Raw genomic sequence first — 10450 nt, forward strand, 5'->3', positions numbered from 1 at the left:
AAATGTGTACTACACACATATCCTTCAAATGCTGTTCCCACAAACACTGTTTATGTTGATGCATCATCTCTTCCTTGAAATCCTTCCTTCCAGATTTTGTTGGTTTCTTAACTGCAGCTGACTGCACTGACAGGTACTTTTAAATAAATAAATCTTCTGAAGTTTGGAATATTCCTAAACTTTCCATAACATTTCTGCAGTGGAACTGAAGTTAGATCTCATTTCAGTATAAAGTTGACTCTTGTTATACACTGGGATTTGCTTCCAAGATCCCCCATGGATAACAAAATCCGTGAATGCTCAAGTCCCATTAAATATAATGACATAGCAAAATGGTGTCCCTTATAAAAAATGGAAAATATAGGTTTTATATTTGAAATTTATACTTTTTTTGAACATTTTCAAACCGTGGATGCTTGAATCCGTGTATAAAAAAATCCGTGTATAACAAGGGGCGACTGTACTGAATTTAGCCAATAATAGAGGTTTCAGACTGCAATCTATGTTTTTAATGTTTTTGTTTTGGTTCTTTTTAAAAATTAATTTGATGGGAGTATATAGATGAACAAATGCATTTTAAATCTGTATGTTCTGTGCACATATTCTGTATATAGTTGTCTCTGTAATTCTAGTAAATGCCATAACATTATCAAATAGTGGCTCTCTCTGTCTGTCTCTGTCTCGCTCTCGCTTTCTATATGGATAATTCGAAAACTGGTGCAGAAATATGTACTAGTCCTCAAGGTCAACTCATTGATGAGAATTTGACTAGCAGAGGACTCTGCCAGAGTTCTCTCTGGGATGCTTTCTTTTTTATATATCTGATGATGTGGAAGAATGATAATAAGGAGGCTTTTGTACCCAAGACTTCTCCGTTTTTGTTAAGTATGCTTCTGTGGTGTTATCCATTGGGCTGACCATGTGGCTTCAAAATTGTGGACTAAGATAGGTGCGTCTAGTCCAAATCTTGGAAAACCCACTTCTTTTGCTTTATAGCTCCCAGAATTCCCCAAGCAGTGTGTCTGACAGTTGTAATACAGAAAATGAGTTGCTTGTTGATATACAGTGCTAGTTCTTTCATGCATGGTCATTCATTAAGGTCAGTACATTTGCAGTGACTGGTACTTATGTGAGCCACCACAGATTATTCATCTTGAAGAAGACTTTTTATTTCCTTTAGTGAATACTGTATACTAAATCCATTTGCTTGTCCTATCTACAGTAGACCAGTTTAATTAATAGAAACTTGGCAAATCAATACTTACATAAAGTTGGATAATTCAGCTTATCTATTCTATATGGGACTAGACCATATCTCCCTATAGGAGCCTGCTTGAAGTCTTAAGATCTTCAAAAGAGATTCTTCTCTTTGTTCCACTACCTACCCAAGGTTATTTGGTGGGAAAAAGACAGGGCCTTCTTGGTGGCTGCTCCCAGACTTTGGAAATACCTCCTTAGAGAGGCTAGGATGGCTCCCTCCCTGTTCTCTTTCCTCTAGAAGGTGAAAAACTTTCCTATTCTATCAGACTTTTAGGAATTGACTGCAAAGGGCTTTTAAAGATGTGCTGTTTTGTTAATTTTTATATTCTATCTTTTACTGAATTTTAAATGGTTTTAATTATAAATCAATTGGTTTTGTATGTTTTTAATAATCTGTGATTTCAATAATTTGTAAGCCACCTTGAATCCCAGTACAAGATGGGATATAAATGAAAATGAAATTAACATCTTGTTGTTGATGATGATGATGATAGCAGCAACAATTGGAATTTAGCCTGCATTACTTTCAGTGGAAACCTTCTGACATTTAGCATCCTTTAAATCATTGGTCCCCAAACTGTACTCTCTAAGGGATTTTGGGCTTCAGCTCCCACAATTCCAGACTATTGATCAACATGGCTGAGGCTTCTGGGAGCTGAAGTAAAACATCTCTTAAAGGGCACAGCTTGATGACCACTGCTTTAAATGGTAAGGAATCAAAAGATGAACAGATGCCATAATCTTCCCGTGTTGGTGATACTAGTTAAGACCTGGCCTACATTACATTTATATGGCCCTAGGATGGGTCATGAAATGAAATGAATCTATTCTTTGTAATATTTGAAAACTTCACTCACTATCATTTCTGTTTGGAACAAATGTTGTTAGTTACTGACGCCACATCACTCTTGCCTAAAGTCACCTCTGTGGATCTCAAAATGCTCAGTTGTGATTATCCTTGCTGGTCTTCTTGAAGAAGAAGAATCTGTGTGACTGAACATCCTTATGGACCCCAGGCTCAGGCAACTTGTTCTGTCCACGGATTGAGGGAGGAGGCAGATTTTCTTTAGCACACGGGGACAATAAGGATCTAGAGAATCCTGGTGAATCAGACCAAACATCATTGGAGATGTTGTCTCTCCACTGCAGAAAAACAAAATCTTCCTCCAGTACCAACCAATCTGATCTTCCCAATCTGCATCTTTCACAACAACCATATGCTGGCTTAGTGTTTTCAGCGGGCTATCAACCACAATCCCAAGATCTCTTTCCTGGTCAGTCCATTCAGGCCCATAGCATTTATATAAAATTATGACACCTCCGTCCACATGACTTTACATCCTGTTTATATTGACACACACTTGCCATCTTTGAGCTCACTTTACCACTTTGCAGAGATTCTTTTGGTGTTTTTCAGTATAATATTTTGTTTTAACTGATCTGAAATTTTGATAATATCCAGCAAACGTAGGCCTCTGCATTGACCATCCCAATTCAAGGAAATGGGTGAACAGGTTGTAAAGGACTGGTCCCAATGCATATCCTGGAGAAAACTATTGTTACATCCCTCAGCCTGTCTTTTCTGGAACTATGGTAGAAGTGTTGTTTCTCTGCAATAGCAAGTCCTTCAGAGGTTAATTTTGCCATCACATCCACATTCATTGACTTTTATCAGATATCATTGTCCTCCAATTGCAATTTTTCCTTGTTTTTCCACTCCTGCTTCCACCGCCTATTTTTTCATTAGCTTGCTAAATCAGTTAAGGAGAAAGACAGAACAACTGCACTGTGCCTTCTAATTGTTAGAATGGGGAAACCTCCACCTGGAAATGCCCACTGACACAGGAAGAAATGCCACATTCTTCATTAAAGATATCTAAAAATGACCTTCATTCTAGGCAGAGACCACATATCAGCTTTTCAGTTTGTGCTGTTGGTTTATTTCTTGTGCAGAATGATCTTGACTAACATGGCTGACAAAGACTAAGTCTTACACCTTGAAGGGTCACATACCTCTCCTCTGAAAAGACAGTACCGGACTCAGATAACTGGTGATCTGGTTCAGTGAAAGGCAGGTTCATATATTCATATCCCTATAAGAGCAGGCCATCAGACCCTTAGTGGCAGCTTTTTAATGAGTAATGCATGAGGTTGAGTGAATAACTTCGGCTCTGGAAGGAATACCATTTCTGCTTTAAATCAGAGTTCCTTGCCTCCACAGGACTTTCCAAGCCCTTGACTTGCTTGTGCCAGGTTCTCCCTTTCTTTCTTTCTTTCTTTCTTTTTTTTTTGGGGGGGATCCCTCTGTTTTTTATGACTTAAGGGACACTTATCCTTACTGGGAGACTGATAAACCTGCTAAAGTGAAGAAAAAGAAGAGGAAGAAAGAAAGAAAGAAAGATGTCCCGCTGCTCTCACAACCAGGCTAAGCTCCAGGCAAAATACTGTCGTTCTGCTGAGTTCACAGAGGAGGTTAAGGAGAATAAGCAGAGCTGAAGGAGCGTGCTGCTCAGGGATGCAACAAGAGCCCTCCCCATCCCCAGCTTAGGTCCTGTCCCGGTCTGCCTTCTTGTAGAGCATGATGGTCATGCTGAACCTGACTGGAATATATTGCTATCCCGCCTAGAATTCTGCTGCTTTCTTGGCATCTCAGCTCAGCCTAATTCACATTAAAATCCCCTGGGTCAGCCAGATGCGACCAACGTTACTAGCTACATGTTAATAGGATAGCTTCCCAACTTTGCTAGAATAGATGTTCCTGGCAATAGGTGAGGGAACTATAATTTTGTATCAGGCCAGTCAGCAAGTGGCTGTTGCCTCTCTACACATCTCTCAAAAGTACAGAGTACTGTTCTGGGTTTTACGCTTTTTACTGCAGTTGCAAAGACAGGATGGTTTTTTTTAAAAAAAAAACCTTTGACAAATGCTACTAGTTAAATATTAAAAAGACGAGAAAACACTTTCTCCTTTCTCATCTTTCTTACCTCTATGCAGCTTGTTTAGCAAAGTGCAAAGGCTTGATTAAAGCCTAATCTTCATTGTTGTGTGCATCTCTTTTGTAGAGTCACTGTGGGTATCATATTTATAGAAAATGTCGCTGATAAAGAAATCTTTACATAAATAGAAATAATGTACATGTCTCTGTTTCCTAAAAGAGTTTTACTATGTTTATTATGCACATGCTTTCTTTAGTGAAGCAGCCAGATATATCCACATTCTTTTTGTGGTTCAAGTTTTGTTCTAGGAAAACCCCATGTATAGATACATTGGCTTACTTGAAATATTATTGACTTCCTTGTGTTAGATTAGGTGAAAGACCCCTTCACCTATATCAACCTGTTGCATTTGAAAGTATTTGGCAAAGGCCTTTCTTGTTTGCATGCTTTTGAGAACAGACAGGTAATCAGAAACAAAAGCTTTATTAGCAGTGGCATCACACTTGCAAAACTCATTATCAGCGGAGGTAGGTCATGATTCCCTTTTTGCAGTCCTCTTGAAGAGCTCTGCCTTCTAAGGGTTTCCTGGTCTGTTTGACAGAAATCATTTTAGTGTGTGTGGTTGACTTTGTTGTTTGTATCTAGCTGGTTTTAGTCCCATTGTTTGGTTTATATTACATATTAAGGTGTAAATCCAGTGTGATTCTCAACAGAAATAAGGGGCTAAGGCTGCATCCACACTGCAGAAATAATCCAGTTTGATGCTACCTTAACTATCATGATTCAGTGCTATGGAATTTTGGGGATTGTAGTTTTGTGAGACGTTTAGCCTTCTTTGTCAGCAAGCTCTGGAGCCAAAACAAACTACAATGCTCAGAATTTTGTAGCACTGAGCCATGGCAGTTAAAGGGGCATCAAACTGGATTATTGTTTGTAGTGTGGATGTAGTCTCAGGGCCGGAGCAGAAAGGTAGGAAAAAGTGGCTTGATCCTGTGTTTTCTGAAACTTGCTGTCCACATGGCCCATTTCCAAGGTGGGCCAAACACCCACAGGCTGTCCGCACCATATGGCATCAAGCCATTCTGCATGGTTGTTGTTTTTGTTGCTTCCCCTCCATGCAAGTGCATCATCACACAAACACTGCTTGCAACCTCCAGTTACCTCCCTTCCCACTCAGATGCCATTCCATTGGACCCCTGCCTGTATAATCGGCCACACAGTTGCATGTGTGATGCACTGCCTATACAGTGCATCAGTGTATCTGGTGACACATTCTCAGGGTGCAATCATGTATACCTCCCTTGCATGACCCCTTCATCCCCCCCCCCCCCCCCCGTTAGACTGTTGGTTTGTGTATGTTGTAATTGCATCCATTACATCATTGGCAATCATGTTTTTGCTTTGCCACAGTCCCATACTGGTGCTGGACTGTTTATATGCTGATGTACCTTAAGTCAGAGTATCCCAGCTTCTCCTTGCCACAGTTTTAGCCCTGGAGCATGGCTTTATTTCACTTTCCATCCACTTTCGCCTCGTGCACTGTCTAAACACCACCTTCAAGGTAATTAGAGGCTACTTTATTTGGCTATTCTTGACTACCCCTCTCTAAAAATAACTTGTATTTGTAGCTAGTTGCATCCAAAACTGTTCGTTCAGAATGTCTTTGTTGCCTGTACATTTAATAATAATAATAATAATAATAATAATAATAATAATAGGTTTTATTTATATACTGCCCAATCACTAGAAATCCGAGCGGTTTACAATAGAGGGGATTTAACCTTTATTGGGGCCTTCACAGAATTTGACCATATAGGAATATTATTATATATGAAATAAATTAATTCATGGGAGTTAAAAAGTTTTTAAAAAGACTATCAAGTGTCCTTAAGCCCAATGAAAACAATAAACATAACCATATGTAACTTAATTTTAACGTGTGGCAGCTGTATGAGTCTTATGCCCATTTCTCTTAGGATATTTTTGTAAACAAAAAATGGAATCCAATGAAATAAATTTTGAAGGAACAGGTTAATAGTATTGTGGTTCAAAGTATAAGAAATAAAATGCATGACTCATCCCTCCATATTTGCATATTTGCTTTGATATTTGCAGATCTGATTATTCACGGATTTGATTAATATCTTTTCTCTAGGAATATCTAGGTTCTCCAATGCAACTCTATGGTCAACTTTAACTAAAAGTTGCACTGAAAGACCTAGAGATTCCTAGAGCGAACACTACTCTACTAGAGAGAGGTGTCTTCTTAGGTAAAAACATGGTGTTTTTGTTATTTGCGGTTTTTCCATATTCACGGGGGTCTTGTGCCCCTAACCCTAGCAAATATGGAGGGACAAGTGTATTAAAGAAGGAGCAGGAGAGAGGCTTTGAATATTTTTTTATCACTAGGGGATTTATTATTTCTCCTTTTGGTTCTTAACATTTTCTTTTTTTTTCTTCTAGCTGCGACAATTAGTAAATATGTGCATCAACCCAGATCCAGAGAAGCGGCCAGATATAACCTATGTTTATGATTTAGCAAAACGTATGCATGCACATACCGCCACCAGCTAAAAGACTTGGCAGCCTATGAAGAGAAGAACAACCTAGAAACTTTCAAGTATTGTTGTGCAAATGCTCTTCCATGTTTTCTTCTATTTGCCTATTGCCTTAAATTTAGTTATGTGCAATGAACATGTTTAAACAGTTTTGTCACAGAGTTTATGATTTAAAACTACTTACCTTTTTAAAAAAAATAAAAGTATATTGTAAAATATGAAACAGTTTTAAAAATGGTGACAGAACAGTGAAACTGGTGATCCTTGCTAATTAAGGAAATGGCAGTTTCACATATATTATAAGATGAGCTGACATTTTAAAAATATGTTTCCAGTATTTAGTACTTACATATAAGAGATGCAAATTTCTATGTAAATAGCAATGTTGGACCTTTACAAGCAAAAATATTGATTCCCCCGCCTCTGTTGTTTAATAATTTATAGAAATGCTGAATCAGCACAATTTATTGTTCATTACTGGCGTTTTTTGCCTCATTCCCTCCTGAGGCATTTAATTGATAGACTTTTTGTTAAAGGAGTTAGATGTTGTACAGTTTATTGGCTGTTCAACTTCAACACAGATGCTGAATGTGAATAAAACTGAGGTTTTGTTTTTTAGAAACTGTCCAACACTGAAGAAAAAAATAGTGAATTGTTTTTTTAATTGTACAGTAACTTAACCCCAAACTGTACCATTTTATTTTATGAATTTGTGTTATTGTAGTGCCTTGCTCCACCAACCTGTTGGGTGAGTAGGAAAGAAATGTACATTTGCACAGCATAGACTCCGGATCATTTCCCAAATTGGTAGCTATCAAGGTTTAGTTTAACCAGCATTTTCAGACCCCTTTATCTCAGCTTTCCAATACAGTGGACCCTTGCCTTACGTGGGGGATCCGTTCTGGACTCCCCCACCTAAGGCGAATAATGCGTATGCTCGATCCCAATTGAATATAATGGGGCTGTAGCACAGCAGTGCCCACGCGCCACAGGCGCATACACCATTCATTGTATGCAGCGCGGCTTCAGCATAAGCTGAAAGTTGCGTGTAGTGCGCACACATATGGCACGGGCACACTGTACTAAGCACATGAAATCAAGGGTGTTGAGGAACGGGCTTAAGGTGTACTAAATCAATAGGTTCATTGGATAGAGGCGCATGACTCTTCGTTACTTTGCCTTTGCGAGATGTAGATTTAAGAGAATTTCTTCAAAGAGCTGTGCTTTTTGTGTTGCTTTTGTTATATACATATAACTTATTTAGATGCTTTTCTGTGCTATATGTTGATTGACTTTTAAAATCTAGTTCACACCCAAAACTTGAGGCTTGGGCAAGAGGAGGTTACTTCAGTTTAGACATGGAAACTGCATATTGTGTGAAGCCATTAGATTTTATACAATGACTGCCATTTGGCAGGGGCTTGAAAATTCATTAATGGGACAGTTTCTCTGTGCCCTGTAGTGTCTGGTATGCCTAACACGTAGTTTTTTTTACATCCATGAAATGTGGTAAAAGAAATAGGTTGTGGCCACAGAGCTAAATGTTATTGTAGTAGACAGCCATTGTGACAGAGAGAAATTAATAAGCCCATTAAAACTGAGATACTGCTTCCTAATAATTCATTAGATGTTTTCTGCTTTGTTTACTGAAAATACTGTCTTGAGCAAGCTTCATTTCTATGCATTTTAAAGAATATCCTGAACTAAGTCTGTGTCCGCACTGCATAAATAATCCAGGTTAAAATAATAATAAAAGCTTTATTTCTAGCCCGCCTTTCCAGAGATCAAAGCGGGTTACAATGGTGGATGCCATTTTAATTGCCATAGCTCAGTGCTATGACATTCTGGGAACTATAGTTTTGTGAGACATTTAGCCTTCTCTGTCAGAGAACTCTGGAGCCACAACAAATTACAGTTCCCAGAATTCCATAGTATTGAGCCATGGCAGTTAAAGTGGTATCAACCTGGATTATTTCTGCAGTGCGGACACAGCCTAAATCACAGTTAATTGTCCCAGGATTATTCCCATTTTTCCAGAGCCTGAAAGAATATTCATTGGGGAGTGGGAAAGCATTAAATTGCAATTCCAGGTGTTGTCATAGACAGAAATCTGATCGTTTGCAAATTTCTTGAAGTGTTAAAGTGTTCTGCTTGACAGTGAAAACTTTAAAGAGAGTATGACTTGATAGCGAATGTCCGTTGTTGGCAAAGAGGTAACACTGAAAAGTAACCTTGTAACAGCAACAGGCAGTTGGTTGCCCTCCAAGTGTTACTGGGTTGCAGTTCCCATTGACCCTAGCAGCATAGCCAATGGTGAAGGATGATGGGAATTATAGTCTAATAGTATTTTGAATATTACCATTACGTATATATCATTATTACTTAGAATATCACAACATCACAGTATTTCTTTGTAAATATTAATCCCAATAGGTTGAATTATTCTGCATGGTTTCCTCCGCTTCCTGCCCTCCTTTTCTGGTGTTACTTCTTTATGTTAATTGCCGAAAATGAGCAAAATGAATATGAAGCCATGTGCTGGTGCCATGTTGATGTTGCCTGTTACATTTTCCTGCTTCACTAGTGCTATAGTAGATTGCAGTGGTGATATAACCATCACAAAACAGTTCTGTTTCACCTCTGGCAGAACAGCGAAGGCTACACATATGGTATTTTTCCTCCATGTAATATAAGAGCCAGCCATGATGGCAACACCACAATACCCATAGCAAAGCCCTCTATCAAACGTATACATTCAAGTGATCCTCAGGGCTTTAGGATCTCTAGCTCTTAAAGCAAGTGAGAGTCATTTCTGTGCTGTCTACTCAGAAATCTTTATCCCAGTTGCAATAGAGACTTGTCTAATTGGCTGGAGACAGTGTCATTCCTAGGAAAATGGTGGTACAAAGCACTGTCATGACCAAAGCATGTCACTCGATGCTTTCATTTGTTCTAATTTCAGTGATGTCAAATAGATGCTTTACCTAATGTTTATCGCTATTTACATTAGGCGATAACACGACCCAAGTTAATAGTAAGGTCCAGCAACTCTGTTCAGTGACTGCAATCAGAGGAGGCCTGCATAACTTGTGATCAGGTCCAATGTAATTCACTCAGGGATACCCCATGTTCCAAGTAAATGTGGGGGTACTTAACCCATAAGGTGAGATGAACATCACTCTCTTCTTTGGACTATAAGCCACCAATAAACATTTGTCTTTTGGAGACAATCTCGACGCTTTTGCAGTTCCAGCCAAGATGCTATGCTGAAAGGTTTACCAAGCCCTTGATGGGTTGGTTACCATATGTGTAGGGTGGGGAGTTTTGTGATCCTCCAGATGTTGATGGCCTGCAAATCCCATCAGACCTAGCCAGCATGACTTATATTGAGGGATCATGGGAGTTGTATTCCAGTAACCTTTGGAAGACCACATGTTCTTCATTCCTACCATGTGCGCCTGATGGTGACTTGATTGTCCCCAGTTTGGCAGCCATGAGCCAGAAACTTTTTGTTGCCACACTTTATGCTTATGACAGCGTCAGTTCACATGTAGTCTTCTAGACACAAGCTCTTCTTTAGAACAACCTCTAGCTCTATGGAATCTTAAGCAAGTCGATTGAAATGATGCCATCTTCCTGAGACTAAGAAGGGAAGTGTAATACAGTTTTCATTAGAAGGTTTCACAAGAGTTTGTT

At 38.9% G+C, this 10450-nt stretch overlaps 1 protein-coding gene across 2 annotated transcripts in view; it reads left to right on the forward strand.

Annotated features, from left to right (window-relative positions):
- Window positions 1-8596, forward strand: part of NEK7 (NIMA related kinase 7) — a 74594-nt gene extending 65998 nt beyond the window's left edge. For both annotated transcript variants that reach the window (XM_042464118.1, XM_042464119.1), the window contains exon 10: window positions 6660-8596. In XM_042464118.1, the coding sequence (XP_042320052.1) occupies window positions 6660-6770 (111 nt within the window). In that variant the 3' untranslated portion in view covers window positions 6771-8596. The remainder of the gene's footprint in view (window positions 1-6659) is intronic.
- The last annotated feature ends 1854 nt before the right edge of the window (window positions 8597-10450 follow it).

Source organism: Sceloporus undulatus, chromosome 4 (assembly GCF_019175285.1).
Source record: "Sceloporus undulatus isolate JIND9_A2432 ecotype Alabama chromosome 4, SceUnd_v1.1, whole genome shotgun sequence".
Taxonomy (NCBI): domain Eukaryota; kingdom Metazoa; phylum Chordata; class Lepidosauria; order Squamata; family Phrynosomatidae; genus Sceloporus; species Sceloporus undulatus.